The sequence below is a fragment of the Salvia hispanica genome, chromosome 1, assembly GCF_029641045.1.
Source record: "Salvia hispanica isolate PSC_SH4W2 chromosome 1, Shi_PSC_v1, whole genome shotgun sequence".
NCBI classification, from domain to species: domain Eukaryota; kingdom Viridiplantae; phylum Streptophyta; class Magnoliopsida; order Lamiales; family Lamiaceae; genus Salvia; species Salvia hispanica.
In genome coordinates this window covers 515,013-537,811 of record NC_142692.1, presented here as the reverse complement: position 1 = coordinate 537,811, position 22,799 = coordinate 515,013, and the positions used below count along the sequence as shown (strand labels likewise).

The 22,799-nt window shown below is 38.6% G+C and overlaps 4 protein-coding genes and 1 pseudogene across 5 annotated transcripts; 2 read left to right on the top strand and 3 right to left on the bottom strand.

Annotated features, from left to right (window-relative positions):
• Window positions 1-832: 832 nt before the first annotated feature.
• LOC125222387 (RNA demethylase ALKBH10B-like) lies at window positions 833-6,280 on the top strand. Of its 2 annotated transcripts, XM_048124955.2 has the most exons (8): window positions 833-1,536; window positions 4,283-4,413; window positions 4,501-4,618; window positions 4,917-5,033; window positions 5,134-5,249; window positions 5,333-5,487; window positions 5,575-6,037; window positions 6,125-6,280. In XM_048124955.2, the coding sequence occupies exons 1-7, from the start codon at window positions 1,038-1,040 to the stop codon at window positions 6,005-6,007; spliced, it is 1,569 nt and encodes a 522-aa protein (XP_047980912.2). In that variant the 5' UTR covers window positions 833-1,037; the 3' UTR covers window positions 6,008-6,037; window positions 6,125-6,280. The 2 variants fall into 2 exon arrangements, with proteins under 2 accessions (XP_047980912.2, XP_047980911.2); XM_048124954.2 differs by having other exon boundaries at window positions 5,575-6,280.
• Window positions 6,281-9,292: 3,012 nt separating this feature from the next.
• Window positions 9,293-11,815, top strand: RRP4 (ribosomal RNA processing 4). Its single transcript, XM_048126481.2, has 8 exons — window positions 9,293-9,369; window positions 9,528-9,721; window positions 9,788-9,889; window positions 9,992-10,037; window positions 10,190-10,279; window positions 10,827-10,892; window positions 10,977-11,045; window positions 11,190-11,815. The coding sequence occupies exons 2-8, from the start codon at window positions 9,567-9,569 to the stop codon at window positions 11,643-11,645; spliced, it is 984 nt and encodes a 327-aa protein (XP_047982438.2). The 5' UTR covers window positions 9,293-9,369; window positions 9,528-9,566; the 3' UTR covers window positions 11,646-11,815.
• Window positions 11,816-11,914: 99 nt separating this feature from the next.
• LOC125223363 (methyl-CpG-binding domain-containing protein 4-like) lies at window positions 11,915-13,806 on the bottom strand. The gene is made up of 2 exons (XM_048126483.2): window positions 13,671-13,806; window positions 11,915-12,606 (listed from the first exon to the last, which is right to left on the bottom strand). The coding sequence occupies exons 1-2, from the start codon at window positions 13,701-13,703 to the stop codon at window positions 12,187-12,189; spliced, it is 453 nt and encodes a 150-aa protein (XP_047982440.1). The 5' UTR covers window positions 13,704-13,806; the 3' UTR covers window positions 11,915-12,186.
• Window positions 13,807-14,503: 697 nt separating this feature from the next.
• LOC125218536 (sugar transporter ERD6-like 7) lies at window positions 14,504-17,400 on the bottom strand. Its single transcript, XM_048120220.2, has 15 exons — window positions 17,144-17,400; window positions 17,011-17,073; window positions 16,831-16,920; window positions 16,680-16,739; window positions 16,529-16,594; window positions 16,378-16,443; window positions 16,224-16,299; window positions 16,081-16,145; window positions 15,919-16,011; window positions 15,631-15,840; window positions 15,502-15,564; window positions 15,314-15,427; window positions 15,186-15,245; window positions 14,987-15,101; window positions 14,504-14,888 (listed from the first exon to the last, which is right to left on the bottom strand). The coding sequence occupies exons 1-15, from the start codon at window positions 17,297-17,299 to the stop codon at window positions 14,770-14,772; spliced, it is 1,416 nt and encodes a 471-aa protein (XP_047976177.2). The 5' UTR covers window positions 17,300-17,400; the 3' UTR covers window positions 14,504-14,769.
• Window positions 17,401-18,709: 1,309 nt separating this feature from the next.
• Window positions 18,710-20,594, bottom strand: LOC125224496 (putative LRR receptor-like serine/threonine-protein kinase RKF3 pseudogene; annotated as a pseudogene).
• Between the last annotated feature and the right edge of the window lie 2,205 nt (window positions 20,595-22,799).

Sequence of the window (22,799 nt, the reverse complement as noted above, 5' to 3'; positions counted from 1 at the left end):
AGTAGTGGGATTCGAACCCAGCTCCTTGTAGCAATATCTGCTCCCCCGAAACCAACTGCGCTAAGCTCCTGCGGGCATTCCAATACATAAACTTAATATCAAACCATATGTAATGATTTTTGTAAATAAAGACAAGTAATTAATTTGGATGGTAAAGAAGGTATTTCCATCATGATACACTTGACAGGTATTAACCTCAATCATGATTATGCCAACTATACTTTCTAGCAAAATAATTGGCCTTCTAATGTGCACTGTTTGAACCTTTGAATGTTCCTAAAAACTGAAATAATTATTTTTTTATATTTTGCATATTGGTTAAATATTATAGTAATATTTTTTTTCCCAAATACGCTTTATTCTCGGGAATTAATCCGACAAGTAAGGATTTGATGAGGTAATAACTTTTTCGTCAAGTTAATAAATTTATATAAATCCATTAGCTGGTCATGATTGCTAATTCGCACGGTAGATTCGGTAATACGTTAATTATATTTAATTCATTTTGCTAATACTACATATTTTGATCAAGTTCATTTGTATAAATACTAATGGTTTGCATTTTCTAAAAAGGGCAAATTGTAAATATAAATAATAGAAAATCACATTTAACAGCGTCGAGTGCGACGTATTTACTGGCGTCAGAAGAAATAAAGTGAGCGTATTAAATTACTGTTTATCACGGGTAATTTGAATCTAATTAGATTAGCATTAATTAATAGTGCCACCTCATTTAGTGATTAACTATAATTGTGACACGTCAGCAAATTGTCCCCACGGGTGCGGACATTTCCACCGCGCATATAAATCCACGTAAACCCTCGCTTTCATCACCACCTTCTCTTCTCTTCTCTGCGATTTTTTCCGCTCTCTACAAATTCTAGACGAATACATTTGATTTCTCAGTTTCAGTTACATTTCTAGAAGCAAAATTTGCATACACAACGCGACTATCGAAATCTGAAATTCAAACGTATCGATTCAGAGCAATTCCAGAATTTTCTATTTTTGCTTCTTCACCGGAGATTTTGTTCGGAATGCCGCCGGCGGTGGGCGTAGCAGCACCAGCAGCGCAGGGCGATCGGGCGGCCTTCAAGCCGGCGGTGGTTCAGCAGCCTCAGCAGCCGATGATGACGGCGGCGTCGGAGGCGTTCGCGAAGGACGCCATCATCGCGTGGTTCCGCGGCGAGTTTGCGGCGGCGAACGCGATCATCGACGCGCTGTGCGGGCACCTGACGCAGCTGGAGGACGCGGCGGCGTACGAATCGGCTTTCGCGGCGATTCACCAGCGGAGGCTGAATTGGATTCCGATTCTCCAGATGCAGAAGTACTTTTCCATCGCCGACGTGGCGGCGGAGCTGAAGAAGGTGGTGGAGAAGAAGAGATCGGAGGTGACGATTGGTTGTGCGGCGGCGGAGGCGATCGACGGGGAAGAGAAACAGAGAGACGATAATCAGGAAAATTCGTTGGTGAGTAATGAAAACGGCGGAGGTGAAGTAGTTGACGAAGATTTCTCGTCGGAGATCACAGATACAGGTAACCTTTCCGGTTCTCAGATCCAATCTCCTCGTCTCTGTTTTTTTTTTTCTCGCAAATTCCAGATTAAATCTTAAATCTGATTCAACTCCTATCAAATTTCAATTGATTTCGCTGCCAATTCGATTGCACAGAATAGAAACCAATCTCGCCATTCACAGCTTACTTCATAGTTGTCGATTTTAATGCTAAAGTGATTTATTAGCTTAGTAATTACGAGTTGTCATTTACTAATTTAAAGCGAATTCTGTAATCTCCATAAATATACAGTACATCTTCAAGCCAGATCCTATTCATAAATTAGTACTATGTGGAACCGTTTTGTACGGGGGCTAAATCGGTTGTTATTTTCCCGAGGACTGTTTAGAGCACTCCCAATGGGTCGGCGTTAAATCCGGCGAAAAATCGCCGATTATCGCCGGATTATCGCCGAGCGTTGGAGTGAATTCGGCGATAATTCGGCGATAAAACTCCCTTATTATCGCCAACTCCCTTATTATCGCCGATTTATCGCCGAATCATCGCCGACCACTGTGGGCGCGATTCGGCGATAAATCGGCGATAAATTTTTTTTTTAATTAATTTTTTTTTTAAATCTTTGTTTTTATTTGTAGTTTTTGTAGTTTTTTTTATTTGTAGTTTTTTTTAAATCTTTGTTTTTTTAAATCTTTATTTTTTTAAATCTTTGTTTTTTATAGTTTTTATTTGTAGTTTTTTTTAAATCTTTGTTTTTTTAAATTATTGGTTTTTTATGTTTTTTATTTGTAGTTTTTTTTTTCTCGTTGTATTATATTTTCCAATGATTAATACAACGATGAATTGTTCATTATAAATCTATTTATTAAACACATTTGTAGGGAAAATTAAACAATATTAAAAATGATGATGTAAAAATGAAATGTTGAGTTAGGGAGAAATAAGGGAGAAATAAGGGAGAAACCATTGGAGTAGTTGGCTAAAAGTTGGCTAAAAATTGGGGATAAATTTTGGTGATGATGTGGCGCTGATGTGGCAGGAGTTAGGGAGAAATAAGGGAGAAATAAGGGAGACCATTGGGAGTGCTCTTAGAAAATCGAGGAAGTGATAGAGTTAGTTGAAGACTGCAGGATAGCAACCTAACAGAGTTGGTTTCAGGAACAGAAATTGATCATTAATTAAGGTCCACCTGGAGATGCGTGAGGTGCCACTTACATTATTTTTCTTTTGACTTATTTGATGAGAGAGGGCGGCGCCAACGTTTCAGCCGGCGTGGCTGCGCCTAGTTGGTTTTGTCGCCCTGTGCTTGGCCCACCGCCCCTTCTCTTCCTTGATTCTAGGGCTCTCTCTGTGTTTAACTCGTGCAACTCGAGTGAGTCAACTCGCCACATGTAGTAGATTAGATGCTTTCAGAGGGAATATGGAATATTATTTGGTCCGTCAAATATGTTCCAATTGTGGCATGTGATGGACGAGAGAAGATGTGCTACTATTAAAAGTTTTTATTTCAATGAAGGAAAGTCCCAAAAAAATTATACCCATTCAATATTCAGTGCTCTACAAAAGGTGCTGCCTTTTTTCTTCTTTTCTAAAATTTGTCTGGGCATGTTAGTGGAGCTCTCGGTACAGCAAATATGTGTCATCGTATCTTTTTGTTCTTAGCAAAATGCTCAGAATGTTTCTAAAATGATGTTATATGGAGTAGTAGTATTTGTTTTATTCTATAGTCTATATATTAAAACTCAATTACTCCACCTTCCTTTATTTAGTTTGTTTATTTTCTAAGTAATAGGAGTACTACTAACATGGGAAAAGAGTCCAGGGGGACATACCTTAGGAAAAGGACATAAAAATAATCATTTTTTTTCTATGTGGCAGTACAACTTTACAGTTTTTAAAAGTGCAGTTGTAATTAGTATGCACTACTCCGCAATTCGTTAGTTCCAATAGAAATGAATGCATCTTTATGAACACCGAGCGGCAGTAGCGATGGATATTGTTGGCTCCGCTCATTGCAGCGCAAGTGGGCTACAATTATGTGCTGCCTAATTTTCTCATTAAAGGGTCAGCTCACTTTTAGTTAATTTAAAAACCCAAGATACTTTCCATATACTGTCTGGTTATCCAACAACATTAGATGCAGTAAAGATGCAATAACCATTTACTACTAATATTTATTGTGTACTGCATTTCAATCGGAGTAGTTACTAACCATTTAACGAGGATTGCGTGATATATTAGTTTTGATGGCATTTTAAAACTTTGAGAGTGACATGCCTTGTCTTTCTCATGCCTGATATTTCTGCTCTTCTCATCTCTTCTTTAGCATGATACCTTAGGAGTAGTATTCAATTTGGTTATGTTACTATCTGGATTATAATGTTTCGATTTCCAGTTTTATTTTAGCTACCATTTGAAATGGCTAAGGACACTTATCATGCTCAAATACATAATTTGTAGAAACTTTAGAGATCGTTAAATTGAAGTAACATAGTGGTTACTTAAATTGAACCAAGAACATCAGAATATGAAATTGGCTTAGATTGTTTGAATGATGGAACCTCATGGTTACTCAAAGAAATTTGCATATGCATGATTGAGAAAGTGACAACTAGAATGGTGGTTGTTTCTACTTCCAGGATGGGAAGAATTACAGGAAGCTTTTATCTCTTTGAGCCCACCAGTTGTACAAGGGAATGTTTTCTTCACTTCAGTTTAATGTTGTGTTTGATTATTCCATAATCAATCCTTCTTGTGATATGAAATGCAGGGTCTCAGGAAGTGCAACCCTTCTCAGAACCTGTTGATATCTGTTCTAACCATGAACAGTGTGAGGCACGCCGTGCCCAGATCAAGATGACAAAAGGTTTTGTGGCAAAGGAACCAGTGAAAGGGCACATGGCAAGTATTTCCTCATTGCTGTTCCCAACTCTATTCTAGATGCTTCTGTGGCAAGCAGGATAACTAATGGTTTTTCACAATATGCAGGTGAATGTTGTCCGAGGTCTTAAGCTATATGATGACATATTCACTGATACTGAGCTATCTAAACTGAATGACTTTGTTAATGAACTCCGAGTTGCTGGTCAGAATGGTGAACTGTCAGGTGGATCCCGTGATTCGTGATGCTTTTATAGTTAAACTAGTTGTTTCCTTTTGGGCCGGAAGTTATGAGATTGTAAAGGGCATCTTCTATAGGTTTGCTTGAGCAGGTTTGGGCATTTGTTTTTACTTTCAGATAAAATTATTTAATATGGATTGCACATAATGTTTGCCTTTTAATTATTTTTTAGCCAATAGATGAAGATACTGAATATTATTATCCTATACAGATAAGCTTTCCTAGACAGCTTGATTTACACATCAACTATTCTTCATCATCTACCCTGTCTTGTTTAATACAGGAGAAACCTTCATCTTATATAATCAGCAGACTAAGGGAAACAAGAGAGAGCTGATTCAGCTTGGCGTTCCCATTTTCGGACACGTTAAAGAAGATGACACAAATACATTCCAAAGAAGTATGCCAAGTCTCCTTTTCATATATAGTACAACTCTGTTGCTTGCTGTCCCAATAATAACTTTTTTGGTTTGATGTTCGGTGCGTAAATCTATTTGCAGACTATATTGAGCCGATCCCAGCTCTACTCCAAGGTGTAATTAATCACTTGATTCAGTGGCGTTTGCTCCCAGATAATAGGAAACCAAACAGCTGCGTCATCAACTTCTTTGATGAGGTATTTATGCATCCTGTTTTTTAGACTCTTGATCAACAATGCAATTACACTGTCCATCAATTTGTGATTGTATTGTTTTGTAGGGGGAATACTCTCAGCCTTTTCTAAAACCACCCCACCTGGAGCAGCCTCTTTCCACCCTCCTCCTCTCTGAATCAACAATGGCCTTCGGCCGCATGCTTGTGAACGATGGTGAAGGAAATTACAGGGGGCCTCTCATGCTCTCTCTAAAAGAAGGGTATGTATGATGGTTGAAAGTTTCAAATAATCTACTCTATCTATTGTAACAAGAAGCAACAGTTTTAACTCTGAGAAGTTTTCTCAGGTCTGTTTTAGTGATGAGGGGAAACAGCTCGGATACAGCAAGGCACGTCATGTGCTCCTCCCCAAACAAGAGGGTGAGCATCACTTTCTTCAGAGTCCGAGCAGAGGTAGAAAGCCACGCATCTTCAGAGATGACCACTTCGTCCAAAGCAATGACTCTTTGGCAACCTGGCGTCCCTATGCCAAATAGTTATGGGCCGGTTAACATGATGCCCAAATGGGGCCTCATCCGTTCTCCCATGGTAGTGCTAGCAGCCGCCCCCATGCGCCCGGTGATTGTGAACCCTAGAAAGATCCAACGTGGCGGTACTGGGGTATTCTTGCCATGGAACGGTGCCTCGCGGAAGCATGCAAAACATCTCCCACCGCGTGCCCAGAGAGGACGGTTTCTGTCTCTACCTCCTCCAGCCGACGCGAATAAACCCGAGAACTGAGACAAACAACTCTTGAAAGATATAATTGGTGTAAGTTGAGTTTTTATATATTGCATTTTCTAGAGTAATTTGGTGAGGAACGAGATTGTGTTTTATCTTCTTCTTTGTCGGTTGTAGACGGCTATAGGGTGTTAATGATGGTTACATACACGTGGTCATGGTGAAATGGCTAGAGGCTCCGGAAATAGTTGAGCTTGAAGCTAAGAGGATATCATATTGTATCGAATTTCTTTCTTTTTGGGATTACTACTACATTTATGGCTCCTTTCTTTATTTCTGTTTTCTTTTTCTTTCAAACTGCACTCATTTTCACAAAGTGTACTTAACTGAAATAGCTGAATTAGCATCTATATTGTTCATGGTAGCACTACTTTTGGGAAAATGTCAAGTTTCTTGCAACTTTACGCTGTATTTTTTGTAATAAAAACACTACATTTTGGGAAAATGTCAAGTTTCTTGCAACCTTCATCCTCAATACCCCAATTCAAATCATCATATCATCATCTTCTTCCATAGCCAACCGCTTTCGAAGGTTGTCTTTGTTCGGGCTCCCACGACCACCATCGTCACTGCCAACGTCCCCGATTTCATCCCACCCCACATCCTCCTCCTCCTGACTGGACACCGCAACCTCCTTACCTTTCTCATCATCCACAACCCCCTGCGCGGTTAGTCATATCGTAAATGACTCAACTCGGAAATACTAACATATCTCTAACAAAATTTATAATATTTATTCCTTTCTTAAAACATTCAAGTTATACCTACAAAATAATTTAATTACTAACACACGGAGTACAAAATTTTGATACAAAATTCGAGTGGTGTTCAAAAATTTACACAATATTTGAACAATTCAATTATAATGAACATGAATCAAATTGGATCGATCTGGTTATTGGGTTTGAACAGTGTCACTTGAGATATGAGGATATATTGGCTTTTGTTGATTCTATGCACTTTGCTTTCATGTCACATTTTTTGACGAAAGATTACTAGCTAATTTCTCAAGTAATCTATATCCATACATGTAATGCTTTACACAAGCTGAAAAACATTACTGCAATTTTAAAGTGGTGTTAATATATTTGATCAATAGTATCTTTCTTTTTTCTTAAGGAATTCTGGTGGAAGAATTATTCTTGATTCTGTTTTAATTATGCAAAATTAACTAAAAAAGTGGATGCTATATATTCGGCTAATCCATTACTTTGCACTGCAGCAGAATTCACATTTGTACTTATACATAATACATGCGTGTGTATGTGTATCACATGATGTTTGATTAATTAAAGACATTTGTTCCCATTATAATAAACACAATTTATAGTGTTTTTCCTGTTAGAGAATGAAGCATATTTCAAGGAAGGTGGATATTGATTCTCTAAAGCTGTCTCTCATCCCTTTTTGACTATAAAACCATCAAATAATTCACCCTATCCAATATCCATCAATGCATGAAAAACATTTTATACATAAATATTGTAGAGAAAGAGATGGATAACAAGTAGTACTCCTAGATAGATACCATCACCCCATTTTGCTTTTCCACAAAGAATAGAATCTTCTTTGTTTTCATAAACAGACCAATCTTTTCCAATCACAAATCAAGATCAGAAATGGAGAGGAGTCCTCAGCCCTCGAGCATCTGCCAACGCCTCTTCAGGCTCGTGTTTGGGGCGCTGAGGCGCCCCTCTCCCCTCCCTGCGCCTCCTTCCTCTCGACCAGTGCATGTCGAGGGGTCTGAGATTGGGGTTGAGTTCAACCACGATCTCAGTGCTCGAGATGGCCTAATTGTGAGTGGTGAACATGCTCGAGAAAAGGAACATAAGAGTGTTTCGTTTAAAGGAAGCGAGGGAAAGGAAGAAGGTAGCGGGAGTGATGATGAAGATGCAACGATAGCGATGGATGAGGCGAAAACGAGGAGGCATTGGCCTCTTCTGAATGTGTCGTCCAACATAAATGAGAAGTCGGAGGCGTTCATCGAGAGGAAGAAGAAGGCCATGGGCAGAAACTACAGCCTTAATTGATTCATTCATTGCTTATTACTTTGAATTTTCTATGTCATGTTCAGAATAAGATGCTCCTTTGTGGAGTATGTCACTTTTGTTATTGTTTTTATCAACTTTCATATACTGCAAAATTGTGGTTTTTGTATCAAAAAACTATAAATGTGTAGGCCAAAGATTAAGTTTAATTTTGTAATAAGAGATCATTGAAGCTATGATTATTGGAATAATTAAATTCAATCAAATCAGATTTGTATTAGTTCTTAAGAGACACATAACATTGCATTTGCATAGAGTAAGCAAATAGTACTTATGTTGCTAGGGTTCATTAGTTCAAATTATATGCCAGGTTCATAACTCCTAATATTTATATACTCCCTCCGTCCACGAATAAGAGTCCCGTTTTTCCATTTTGGTCCGTCCACGAATAAGAGTCCCGGTTCATAATTACCATAAATGGTAAAGAGACCCCACATTCCACTAACTTATTCCACACACATATAATTTAAAACTAATATATACAAGTGGGACCCCTATTCCACTAACTTTCTTCCACCCACTTTTCTTAACATTTCTTAAAACCCGTGCCATTTAGAATTGGGACTCTTAATCATGGACGGAGGGAGTATTGAACATGTTATTTATATGATAAAATATTGCACAACTTATAAAGTTGAAATACACCAAACACACTTCTAGAGCCTTTGTCCTAGTGGCAAAGAGTAGAGGTGTCCACGGTTCAGGAACCAGCAGTTCCGATTTTGAAAATTGTTGAATCGGAATCGAACCGCGAGGGTGTTTCGCGGTTAAGGTTCCGGTTCCAAAACCGCCGGTTTCGGTTTCAGTTCTGAACCGACGGTTTTCCGGCGGTTTTTCACGGTTCCGGTTCGAAAATTTTTGAACCTGAACCAAACCCCGGTTCAAAAATCGACGGTTTCTGTTCGGAAAAATTCTCACGGTTTCGGTTTTAACCGCCGGTTCGGTAAACATTGGGCAGGTCTAGCAAGGAGCTTAGATATCAATGTATGAGGAATCGAGTTCGAGTACTCTTGACATTAGTTATAATTTCCTCCTTTTTTGGGAGTTTATTTAAAAAAAAAAAATACACCAAACACACTAAACAATATTCAAATTCAAACTAAAAATATAATAACAAAATTTTACATAAACATGTCATAACCAATCAATTTAATGGCTGATTAAATCACATAGACACAATCGTCTTTTAATTACTAGCCCAATTAATAAATCTTAAAAATTTGAATTCTATAAGCCCAATTTTGAAGACCTATTAAACGAGCAAATACTCTAACGCCCTTCTTCTTCCTCGTTTCTCCTTCTTCACGAACGCAGGTGAATTCTCTCTTCTTCTCTATCAGTTGTTTTCAAAATACAATAAAGACTTGGATTTGATTAAATTTGTGAAAGTTTTTGCGTTTGCACTGTTCAAAAAAAAAAAAAAAGGTTTCGTTTTTTGGAGACCGGTCCCTAATTTCTGTATCTCCAATTAGGGGTTAGGGTTTTACAAAGGTTTTCTCTCTCCCTGGAAAATGAGAGGCCTGCAGTTGTCGCTTGACAAAGGCCAAAAACTGAGATTCGAAAGAGCGTTCGAGGTGCTCGAATCTCTCTCCTCCAAATCCAATTCCGACGCCTCTGTCATCGTCGCCGACGATATCTCCGTCAATAATGAAGACGCCATCCTCAAGTATTCCCTCTCTCTCTGCTAATGAGTTGTTTTCCCTTTTTGGACTAAATTTGATGGGGGTTGCAGGGGCCATGGCACAGCCGAGATGAACGACCGCTTGGTGGCCACGCTTTGTGGAGTTGTGGAGCGTGTCAACAAGCTTGTCTATGTCCGGCCTCTGAGGGCCAGGTTTTTTTCGTTTCACTATATGAATGCTTTGTTTCTATTGTTTTAGTTAGTGAAGATTGTATCTTTTGGTGTGGGTTTTCATGTTTTGTTGTTGTATTGCAGGTACAAGCCCGAGATTGGGGATATCATCATTGGCCGTGTTATTGAGGTAAAAGATGTTCTGACCTGTTAATTCCACGTAATTTTAGCAATCTCATCATCATATTTATGTGATTTTAGTAATTGCTCAGTCGATGCATCTTTTGCTTTCAACTACTTGAGTTATGGAAAAGTAATCTTGAACCCATCTTTGCTGTTAAGGTTGCACCAAAGCGGTGGAAACTGGAGATCAATTTCAGCCAGGATGCTGTGCTGATGCTTTCATCTATGAACTTACCAGATGGCATCCAGGTATCCATCCTCGATACTTGTTTTAAGCTTTTATTTCCTCCTCGGGTAGGAAAAATTTAGTGATGTTTAGGGTCTGAATTTGTACTTCTATTATCTGTAGGATTAAGAATCCAATTCCATGATTGAGTTTACTGGCAAACTACAGCTACCTTCTTTATATATTCATGTAAAATGTTTTTATTTGGGCTGTAAGTTTATACTCAGTGTAGTGTCATAGTGTGTTGCTCCTTCACTCCTTGCCAATTTTATCTGATTTTTGGAAGATATTTGTTATGTTTTCCTGTAAAAAAATGGTTTATTACTGAAACAATTGGCTGATATATCCCCTGGTTTTCATAACACGTTGAAGAAACAGATATGCCTGTGATATTTCAATGTCATTGGCTCATTGCATGAACCAATGAAGTTGGAACAGAGGGATATCCTAAATTCTTACTATAATTTATCTAAGCCCTGACAATGTTTTCTACCATTATTTTTGTTACTGAGTTAATCTGTCATGCACATCCTCCTTTCCTTCTTTCTTACTTCTACTATTGGTTTTCAGAGACGGCGAACTGCAGTTGACGAACTTAATATGCGCAGCATATTTGAAGAGAATGATGTCATCTGTGTAAGACTCCTGAAAGCTCACACTTCTTAGCAACTCTAATTACTATTTCCCTTTAGTCTCCTAACAACGGATGCTTTGATTCAGGCTGAGGTTCGTGGCTTCCAACACGACGGCTGCTTGCATCTACAAGCAAGAAGCCAGAAATATGGAAAGGTTAGTACATCATTCCACATTCGATGAGGAGTTCAGCTCATTGTTTGTTGATATTGTTGGTTTCTCTTCTAATCTAGTTAGGTCACTTTTCTGTTTTTTTGTGTGATTTTGTGTCTGATTTTTCCTTTTGTTTTTTGGTTACAGCTCAAGAGAGGGCAATTGCTTACAATACCCCCTTATCTTGTCAAGAAGCGTAAACAGCATTTTCACCATCTAGACCAATACGGAATTGACCTGATACTTGGTTGTAATGGTTTTGTTTGGGTTGGCGAACATGTCGAAGTGCGAGATGATATGACAGAGGATCTGTCTGACAAATCCGAGCAACAAAAACTGAAGTCATGGAACACGATGGGAGATGAAGAAGTACAAGAAGCATACACTCCTCCGGACACCAGGCAAAATATTTGCAGATCAGCCAACGCTATCCGAGTGCTGTCTACTTTAGGCTTCACGATTACAGTAGAAATTATCACAGAAATTGTGGAGTTGAGTAAGTCTATGGATCTCGACGTGCATGAGATGCTTGGTGCAGAATTCTATGTCATCGTTGCTGAGAAAGAAGCAGAACGTCGAAGCTTGCCGACAAAAAGGAGATGATAGATAGGTAGAGGAGTCTGTAAGTTTTTTTCACTTTGTTTAAGTGTAAAAGACTAAGTTATTGGTAGAAGCCATTTTGTAAAACTAATTTTGACACATCACATTTGTAAAACACTGTCAAATTTTCTTTGAGTTGACATGAATGCCTATGTTCTACTGATTATTACTCATGAACTTGTGCATCTACCTATGGAAGAATGTATTGAGTGCGAAAATGATAATGGAAATCTCCTCATTTTTTACTCAGCTTCTTGCATTTCAACAAAAAATAAATCCAATTCCAAATTCAATTCATAAAATTAACAAATAACTGTACCATAATTGCAAATGCAACATACATTCAATCACCAAGTATGCACATCTATGTCAGAACCGAAATCTGGAACAATTCTTTCTCCCCCACCATGAACAACGAGACACGATCCTAAAATCCCAGTTAATAGTAAAGCGCTGCAAATAGAAAACACTAATTGCAGCTCAAACAAAATAAAGAACCCCATTGATGTCAGCCTCGGTTCGCTGTTATCTTAGACCTTGTCACCTATACGAGCTTAGGACTTGTAAAACTGAAATCAGCAGGTGAGATGTTCTTTTTGTACTCCGGAAACTTATCCAAGAACTTGCTAACATCAGTCAAGGCCCTCAATTTCTTGCCATTGGGAGCATCATAATAGCAGTCCATTTTAGATAAATCCCTTCGCATTACCAATGTCCTCTTGAACCCGGAAGGGGTTTTTGGAATGCCAGGCTTGTGAATGGCCCAAGTGCGGGTTTCATCGCGTTCTATATCAGCTGGATCATCGCATGAAACACCGGGTTTCTTGCTGCAGAAAAAGGGGTCCTCACTGAATTTGCTTCTGATTTCTTCAAACTCTTCCTCAGTAGGAATCAGCCTCCACTTGAAACATTCCGCGCATTGCACACTCCATAGGTCAACGAAAGCATTACTACTTATTGATTGCTGTCACAACAAAGCATTATCAGCTCAAAGAAACAGGACATCAAAAATCAAGAAATCTGCAATTAATCAGTCAACTTGAGATTGAATTACGACCAAGAAAGACAGATGAAAAGAGTCTCAACTAAGGGAAAAAAGCCTGGGCCATGATCACTTAAACTCAACAAACTATTATGTTTAGGTCTCAACGTGCCACAGCCGCGCTTGCAGAGCCGCTCATCACAGTTTGTTTGTGGTTCATGCTGTGGAACCATTGGATCACAAGTAAGACCACCAAAAACTACTTGAATTCGACTTCATAACTACTCCATATCTGATATCACACCGCCTAGTGATTCAAACAAGTAAACACAAATCGTAACATCCCAAGGCTCCTTGTATAGATTTTCTGCCCTGATTACTCTAGTGTTCAAGCAATGCCAATCAAATGCAGGTAGCCTCGAGCTCAGATTCACCTCGTAATACATATTTTCGTTCCCCTCCACATGCCAAGCATCCGAGATTCAGAGTAACGTAAATTCCTACATAACGACGTAAAAATGCACGATGCTCGGATATTGGGGATGTGGAAAGGCAACCAGTGAGGTGTATCTGAGCTCGGCTACCGGCCCTCTAATGACACTGCACCAAGTCTAAAGAATCTTTACCAGGTAACAAATTTCTCTCACACGGACATACAAAATAAGATTGATGGTTTTCAAGACAATTAAGCCACTGTCAAACAGCCAGAAATCAATGTTTCAAAACTGAAAAATGAGAATACTCATTTTTCCAAACAAACGGAAAAAGAACAGCATCAAGGGAAGGGAAAAAGGTCTCTCTTTCCCTCCCTTCTCTCCCTCTTACACAAACAACAATTTGAGGAATTAAAAGAACCAAGTATAGTTAGCATTTAATCAAACATGTAGAGTACGCAGAAGAACATGTAATTGGGATTTCGTTCACAGCAAAAATATAAAAAAAAAATCTCCTGAAAAGAAAATTAGAGAAAAAGGTACATAAAACGGAATGCAGGCATAGATTCTGTAGAAAAACGGTAGCAGAAAAAGGGGAAAGGGAAACAGTACCCTTTTCCTTTTAGATTGCTGGCCCTTCTTCATATCAGCGGCTTCAAATCACACAGCAATTTTTGTGCAGGCGGAGTCCTCTATATATTTACCTCATTAAATTTCATTACATTGATTAATACCTACTCTATTTATTTTATTTGAAAAATAGAATACCCTAATATTTCAAGATTTCTTGTTTAAATTATCGTGTCAACCCATTATCGACCCAATCCAATAAGGTCAAAACTCAACCCAATCAGAAATCAACGGGTTCTTATCGTGTCCAACCCAACGGATTCGTGTCGGATTTGTGTGTTACCGTGTACCCAAAAAAAAGTCAACCCTCTGTTAATGATAGTCAGTTACCTTGACACGACACGATAACGACTAAAACATGATGTTGTTATTATACGATTTAAACATGATAAAATAAAAAATTACCAAATTAAAATAATTATTTTCTTAATTAAAATAATAAAATTAAAGTATAATATTTTTTAATCAACAAAAATAACTAAAATTAAAGTTTAATAATTTTTTTAATTTAATAAAAATTAATTATTTTTTTCTTAACGTATAAAACTAACCCGGTCCAACCCGTTATCTTCGAGTTCTTATTGGTCGACGGATCCAAATCTTAAACACTTCTTTTTTTTTCATCTTATGTGACGAAAGTGTTTGATAGTATTCGTCAATAGTTATATTGGTCATATACCTACACTGCCATCTATATATTTGGGCATTAAAATCGGACAATTCAATTGTAAATTGACTTGTTATTCAGTCTGATTTGAACATAAAATCACATGAAAATTGAACCACTTAAAATCGAAAAAAAATGAACGATTCGGTTGTGAATCTGTCGACTTGGCATTATTCATACATAAAAATATATAAAAATGGAATACATATTTATGGAGTACCTTTTTTTTCTTTGGATAGGGAAATCATAACTAAAGGGTGTGATTGAAGTTCCAAGTTTCAATCACAAAAATCACTTAAACATACATCAAATAAATTGCTCTCTTTCCTTTTCATATCTCTCATCACTTCACTTTATTATAGTACTACACTCTTTGGTCCAAAGATGGGGAAGAGGAAGTTTGGAGATTGTTCTCTAAGAAGAGCTGATTGCTGCCTGAATTTGCTCCAGAGTTCTCCCTTTTGTTTCAGGCACTACCTTAATCACAAACACAACTGCAAGTACATTCACTGCTGCATAAAGCATGAATGAGCCTGCAATAAAACCATCCACATTGCATCATTGTTAGTCGATCTTTAGTCACAACAACGAACGCATACAAGTATCGATTTTGATGCAAAATGTTTGTTACCATAGGTGCTCCAGCTCATGAGGAAATTGAAAGTGTAGGAGCAAGCCCATGAGCCAGACCAGTTCACTAGTGTGGCAAAGCTCCCTGCAGCTCCCTTGATGTTTAGTGGGAATATCTGCAATGAAAAAAACCCGATTCGTCGTCTCATTTTCAACATGTTAGTTAACCATAGTTCAGAAGAGTTGTTGGTGTGTCTTACCTCAGACATGAGCACCCATGGAATTGCTCCCATTCCAACTGAGAAGGACCCTATGTACACCTAAACCCAACATATGTTAGTATTTTTCTTGTATTGTTACATGAAAAACAGTGAGAAACTTAGCTTACCATCACACCACTCAAAGCTAGTGCTGGAGCTGCTTCTGGTGCTACTCCATACTCCTTCACATAAAATGAGCTCCCTAGCAACAGACAACCTAGGAAAAGACCTGATCCAGAAATCTGAAGGAAAAACAAGATTCTCTTACATTTAATGATCTAAGACAATGGGAAAGTTAAACAGCATTGATACTTACCACTAGAAGAGGTTTTCTTCCTGCTCTATCGATAAAAGTAGCAGCTAGCGCGGTAATTATCACCTGCACATGGAACGTAACGTGCTTAGACCTCATTCAATCCTAGTACTAAATGATGCAACGGGGTACCTGAAGAACCGCGTAGAGTATGGTTCCAACGTCAGATGGGAATCCCGCGGCCTCAAAGATGCTGCTGGTGTAGAAGCTGACCCCGTTGATTCCTCCGAACTGCTGGAACACCATTAGTCCCACTCCAATCATGACTGAACTGAGATATCGCCTTTGAAACAGATCTAGTAGTTTCGCTTTTGGAAGCCTCTCCAGTGTTTCTACATTTTCCTGTCCATTTACACACTCTCATATTCATACTCATTGTGGAAAATCAATCAAAATGAAACTTTGGGAGTTTTTGCATACTTGAATCTCGGCTGCTTCTGCTGATATATCAGCATCCTTCCCCCTAAGTCTGCGTAGAGACGCCTCAAACTCCTTGCGTTTTCCTTGTCTTGCCTTGACAAATGCCATCTGTGTTATGGTTTTCTTAATCTAAGACAAGAAGCAGTGGGTTTGGATTCTTACCAGCCATCTCGGGGATTCGGGGATGACGCTGAGACCTGCAAGAAGAACAGCACAAGGAACTATGCCTGCACCGGTTTTACAAGTGAGTTTCCTACACAGATTATATACATAGAAGAACTATCACTAGAATATGTATGTCTTACCTACTAATGCTAAATTCCTCCATGTCATAAACGTGCCTACGACGAACGATACAGACACCCCCATAACAATCATAAGCTGCAAGGTTAAAGAAGATGAGAAACAACCTTAACTCTTGGAACAAATCCTATGTCCAAAACAAGGTTTGATTTCCACCTGGTTTATGGTTGTCAAAGCTCCTCTCAGATCCTTCGGGGCGATCTCAGCTATGAATACCGGAACCTAGTAACCAACAGAGACAACATTTAGCCTACTCCTAGATTGTCACAATATCTGTATATATCGTAAAATACGTGATGAGTTTTACCACATAAGAAAAGACTCCTATCCCATATCCAGTTGCCAATCTTCCAATGTCTAGAAGCAGGGCATCCTATGGAAATTATCACAGTTTGCTGAATCAAGAAACTGTTTTTTGGAATCTATTACTAAATTCTAGTTGTGGTGAAGGATGATACCTCGGCAATGTAAATCGATAGCCATCCTATCGAACAGACTCCACTTGATACTAACATTGCCTGCTTGCATTTCAATTCATCACAATAACTTGTAGTAAATCAAAGATTCTCAATGAGGAATGCAATCAGTTAGATCCCAACAAAAACTCACCCCTTTACGGCCTATTCTGTCCGCGATTTGGCCACATGTGATTGCACCAATCATTGCTCCAATATTCAAGATGGAGCCAAACAGTGAGTACTGCATTCATAAAAATCGAATCTTGAAAAATCCTTCCAGCTTGTAACTTCAAATTAAGATAAGACATCCTAGTTTGAAAATTGAAGTAACCTCAGCTAAGGATAAGTTGACATCTCTTCTGATAGCAGACTGAGTAGGTGAAGAATACCCTATCTGCAAAAACACCACTCATCAAAGCACAAAACTTTTATCGAACGAGAGAAGATTATTAGACAGAACGTACGCAAGATCCGAAGGCGTAAGAGCCACAAACTGCAACAAATGTGCTGAGATACACCATGCATCTATTCTCATTGCTGCTCTTTTTGGAGGGCTCTGCTGCAAGAAGTGGAGCTCTACTCTCTTCTCCGCCTCTCTCGACGTCTTGCTCACCAGCCATGCCTTTCTTCTACTATCACCGATCACTAGCCAAGCTGGAGATGTGATGCAAGAAGAAGATGAAGATGCAAATCAGAGTTTGTGGCTGGTGACTTATATGCTTCATTCATGCTATAAATAGAAACTCTACAACTGTATTTTGTGGACAGATCTACCCTCACAGAATGTTCACCTGCGAAATCTGGTCCGGCCCAAATATGACTCGAAAAAAAATGATCTTTGCCTTAATCAGTAAAAAAAACTATCACTAAAATTACCAGAAACAGTATTTTGTCTTGTTTTTACTTCATTGAGATGATGGCAGTAAACATCAGTTAAAGTTAGTTATCTTTGTTTTTACATCTTGATTCCCATCAAGTACTACTTTAGTATCTCCATATCACTTGTAGTAGTCCCACTCAGTGAAGTTGCCAACTAATGGAACATGGAGATTGGATTCAAACAAGCAAACAAATAACTGATCACATGCAATGGATGGATACTTTTGCTGAAACCTAAAACAGACAACAACATGATTTAAAAACTCATTTTTGTTTTTGTTTCTGTGGGGTTAAATTAAACAATTTCATATACTATTAGCTTTACAGCAAAGAGCAATGGTGCAAAACTGCAAAATATCTGAAGTTGGGCAGAAATCGATCTGTAAATATAATTAAACAATTTGCATAGTATCTCCATCTACCACAGTTAAAACTCCCAAGAATCATTTATTCATTTGTTTTCATTCCTTCATTAATGTCTTGATAAGCATAAATTGAAAGGGAAAGAAAAAGGACTAGAGGCCAAAAATGACAGTGATGACTTAATCAGCATCTATACTACTAAGTTATCAAATGCAATGATGACTTTAACCAAAAAGATAGGCTTAATGTGAACAATAAGAATTTTAAGGTATTACATATCCCCTAAAAAGATATAGTAGGTGACTAGGAGTCTAGGAGTACAACATTTCACACCAATTCAAGAAATTAAAAATGGTTTTACATTCTTTATAATGATTAATTGCACAGACATAAAGTTTACACATTCTTTTTTATTACATTGTGCAACTAGTGAACATTCTTTATATAGTCAAGGCATAGATTTAGTTTGCAAGAACATCTCTTTTCAAATTGACATGAATTATCTGCCATGTTCGAATCATTGTATTCGGAGATGTGGATCTGAAGATCTGTTTCATTTATTTGGCTATACATATATAAATAAAATCAATAGTTTTATTCGCTCATTGAATGATTATTTATTTCTTTTTTATTATGAAAAATAAGTTCCTTCTCTACGAGTGAGTGAGTCAAGCGCCAGCAGTATTGCCCACGCTGGTCCAAGCACATTGGCTAAAGTGAGGACGGGATCGGGATCAGGACCGGGCCAAAACTCATTCGTTCGACACCTCATTTTGAGTCAAGACACAGAGAGAGAATCTGGGGCATTAACCCACAATGACCACATAAATATACTACTACTACATCTTTGATCTTTCTACAGAAACAGAGCTACAAAAAAATGGAAAATAACTATACAGAGTGACTGGACTGGTCCAATAATCCCTTTGAAGAACAATAATTGTGACATCTCAAGGTCCAAAGAATCATATCACGAATATACATCGCGACCAAAACTGAGCCTGTTCTCGCACAGTAAAGGAAGTTATCTGCCATTTTGGTTCTCATCTTCCTTCTCCACCTCTGGATGATCGTGCTCAAAAGTATAAGTCTGATAACCAGCACGCGTCGACAGATTACCAGAGCCACTGCTACTCACAGACCTCTCAATGTCTTCAAGATTCGCAATGAGAGAAATGGGCCTTTCAGGTATTGAAGGGATAGGCACGTCTGTATCTAACATCTTCACGACCTGATCCATTGTCGGCCTAGCATGAAGTTGAGGGTGCGAACACAGAACAGCCACCAACACATACTTCTCCACAAGCTCCGGAGGGCCCAAATCCGGTATACCCTCTTCAGCTACATCCAAAGCTCTCCCCTTCCTAACCAAGGACCAAGCCCAATCAGCCAACAGAGTCGGATGTCCATCATTTACTGCAATGAGCGCCTTCTTCCCACTCAAAAGCTCGAGAAGCACCACCCCAAAGCTATAAACATCGTTCCTCTCTGTCAACTGTCCATACAACGCGTACTCAGGCGCAACGTATCCCATCGTCCCTGCAACTCTAGTGCTCAATCATCAGGCAACACGCCCTTATACACATTTCCATACCCTCCTCTCCCAATTATATGATCCCTAGAGAAATTTCGTGTTGCCGCCTTAATTTCATCAAATGTGAACCTAATCAGTGATGTGCTAGCACCAAATGAATCTAATCTAGAGCTCAAATTAGTTTCAGTTCGCATAATTTTCAATTTCTGCTTCATCAGTCTTTCCTTTCTACTTCGTAAGAACCAGAGCAGACTAAACCCTAAAATCAAAATCACAACGCACGCGACGACTACGACAGAGATGACAATCTTCCTCCTCTTGCTATTCGAATCGGATGAGGTGAAATCGAGATTGAACAAACACTTAGTCGTACCAGCATCGGTGGGGCCGAATCGATTGGCGAACGCCGCGGCGTATATGAAGGGGTACGCCGTGCAATCGGAGACGTTCCCGATCGACTCCCCCTGCAGGTACGACGACCGGATCCGCGCGAGCTCGGTGGTGCACGACGCGCAGGGGGAATTGCTGAGGAGCGACTGATTGCAGGCGGATCCGACGCCGTCGAGGGCGGATCGCGGCACGGCGGCCTCGAATTCCGAGCGCGTGGCGATGTTCATGCAGCCGCCGGCGATCCACGGCGTCTCGAAGCCGCAGCGGCGGCGGAAGTTGATGCCGGGGACGTACTCGCCGACGAGCGACTGGTAGGCGTCCCAGCACGACTCGGCGGCGTCGAGCGGGGGGCGGAAGGAGCCGGTGAGGCGGAGGTAGTCGGCGAGGACGAGGCGGAGGCCTTGCAGGATGTACTGGCACTCGGAGCGAGTGTCGAGATCAGGGCGATTGGAGTCGGGAGCCAGCCGGCGGAGGAATTCGAAGTTGAGAGGGCATCGGGAGGGAACGGTGTCGTTTTGGAGTAGTCTCCGGCGGGAGAAGGGCGCCGATTGAATTGTTGGTAATTGGGAAATTGATAGTAGAAAATAAATGAAGCGAAGCATCTATAGTGAGGTTTGTGTGAATTGAGAGAAAATGGAGGTGAGTGGGTTTCATTTGAAGCGACGGTGAGTTGTTGCAGAGAGTGAGAGGAAGAAGGTGGAGAAAGGAAACCGAAGCTTCTATGTTAGCTTCATCTATTTTCATATTTTCAATCAAATAAATTTAGCACTAACACGTTTGATTTCAAATTGTGTTGGTTTTGTGATAAAAGTCAAATTTTATGGTTATTTACATATTATAGCATCAAGATATAGACTCTTTTTCAACGTGTGTAGATTTCTTACTTTTAATATTAATGAAATTCTTGTTTTTTTATATTTTTTGAAGATCTTGGACTGTTGGACATTTGAATTCCTTTTTGGAAAATGAAAGATACTCCCTGCGTTCTCTGGATAATTCATCCCAGTTTTCCATTTCGGTTTGTCCCACATAATTTATTTCATTTCACTTTTACTATTTTTGCTAGTGAACCACATATTCCATTAACTCATTCATACTCACATTTTATTATAAAACTAGTACTCCCTCCGTCCCGCTTTAGCAGCCCCATTGACTTTTCTATCCTCTTTTTGTAGAAATGATAAAAAATAGTTAAAGTGGAGAAATGATAAAGTAAGAGAGACAATAATGTAGATAAGACTCTTTTCTATATTATTCTCTCTCTTAATTTGTCATTTCTCCTCTTTAACTATATTTTATCATTTTTACAAAAAAAAGAGCATAAAAGTCAATGGAACTGCTAAAGCAGGACGGAGGGAGTAATATATAAAGGTAGGACTCACATTCGACTAACTTTTTCAACCCACTTTTCATTACAATTCTTAAAACTCGTGTCTGGTCAAAGTGACCCGAATTATCCGGGACGGAGGGAGTAATATATACTACTGCAGTCATTTAATTTCAAAAAATCATTAAATCGCTTGTGTAATTTGGTTTGGTTTCATTTAAAAGCTCAGCAAGCAATATTCGGAGAGGATCACCTACGATAAACTCTAATTCATCTCTTAATACATACACACATATATAATAAATGATGGTGGGATCCATCACTCATGTATGTATGTATTAGAAAATGAATTAGGATTTGTCGTAGGTGATCCTTACCGAGCAATATCACGCCACGAAGCACTATCTGTCTTCATTGTTTGGACTTTGGAGACACCTCTTGTGGACTAAAAATAGTAGAGTCAATATTTATGTTGGTAGTCTTTTGGTAATCATTGGTTGGAATTGAGTATTCAGAATACATGCCTAGTTTATTGGACTATCTAATACTCTAATATAGTTGGCGTAGTAATTTAATTTTGTTGAAAAACAAGGCTAGGGGTTCAATTTTTATCATATAAATGGACCTAACTATTTGATCAGTGTATGTTATTATTGAAACGAGGGATTAGCATATGGAACACCTTCAAAAATGAAAAAAAAAAAAAAAAGTCAATTGTGCACCATTAGGCGAAATAGCCAAATTAATTTATTAGTATTTCTTTGAGGAATCTTGTAATAAGCCTGAAAAGTAGGTGACGGGGTGCATTTATTCAACAAAATAAACCTACAAGTTATTTAAATTGAATTGATTTATTGAAGAAAATAAAGTATCATAAAAAAAAAATAGACATGTGCTATATAGGCCAGCCCAATTGAAAACATGAGATTAATTGCCTTCTTTTTATAATACAGCAATTATTGTATCAATCAATTTTCGTATGTGATAGATACTTTAAACTTAAATATTATTATCAAACCATAAAATATTTAATAAACTCGTTTGTAATCAATTCAATTAGATCTGTGACTTAGTGAGAATGGGCTGTAGTTAGAGAGCCAATTCTCAAGTTTCCAATAACTATACTGGGCTTAAATCTCGTTTTTAAAATAATGCAATACACGAAGAGGTGGCCCAGTTTTTGGGGTCCAAAAATATGGCAAATTTCGACCAATTTTTTCATTTAGTATAAGGACAATAAAATACGAAGTGGAATATTGTTTAATGTCTCAACTTTAGGCGCATAAATTCATAATATACCTTTAATTTTTACATTTTTATCCAGCTATAAATTATAATGATATAAACCTAATTTATCTGGTCAAACTTGATAGAAATCCATAGGTTTCATCCTAAAACCAATTGGTGATAGGAGGAGGAACCCATGAGACTTTTTAATTTCAATGTGGGATAGTTATATGTTATATTTTTAGTTTCAATTGCCAACACCCTCCTTCAAACCCTTCAAGGTGAACCTTGGAGGGGTTGGACTTTTTTCTAATCGATTAGACAATCGGCCCAATTTTTTTCGATCGGTTGGACCACTTGACCCAAATTTTTAAGTCCAGATATACTGATGGGTCAGTCA

Coding starts and splice junctions, on each gene's coding strand:
- LOC125222387 (XM_048124955.2), top strand. CDS start 1,038: ATGCCGCCGGCGGTGGGCGTAGCAGCACCAGCAGCGCAGGGCGATCGG. Junction 4,414..4,500: donor AACCAGTGAAAGGGCACATG/GCAAGTATTTCC, acceptor CACAATATGCAG/GTGAATGTTGTCCGAGGTCT. Junction 4,619..4,916: donor TCAGAATGGTGAACTGTCAG/GTGGATCCCGTG, acceptor TGTTTAATACAG/GAGAAACCTTCATCTTATAT.
- RRP4 (XM_048126481.2), top strand. CDS start 9,567: ATGAGAGGCCTGCAGTTGTCGCTTGACAAAGGCCAAAAACTGAGATTC. Junction 9,890..9,991: donor GTCCGGCCTCTGAGGGCCAG/GTTTTTTTCGTT, acceptor GTTGTATTGCAG/GTACAAGCCCGAGATTGGGG. Junction 10,893..10,976: donor AAGAGAATGATGTCATCTGT/GTAAGACTCCTG, acceptor GCTTTGATTCAG/GCTGAGGTTCGTGGCTTCCA.
- LOC125223363 (XM_048126483.2), bottom strand. CDS start 13,703: ATGAAGAAGGGCCAGCAATCTAAAAGGAAAAGG. Junction 12,607..13,670: donor AGCAATCTAAAAGGAAAAGG/GTACTGTTTCCC, acceptor TTGTTGTGACAG/CAATCAATAAGTAGTAATGC.
- LOC125218536 (XM_048120220.2), bottom strand. CDS start 17,299: ATGGCTGGTGAGCAAGACGTCGAGAGAGGCGGAGAAGAGAGTAGAGCT. Junction 17,074..17,143: donor CTTACGCCTTCGGATCTTGC/GTACGTTCTGTC, acceptor GTGTTTTTGCAG/ATAGGGTATTCTTCACCTAC. Junction 15,246..15,313: donor TAGCTTTGAGTGGTGTGATG/GTAAGCTAAGTT, acceptor TGTTGGGTTTAG/GTGTACATAGGGTCCTTCTC.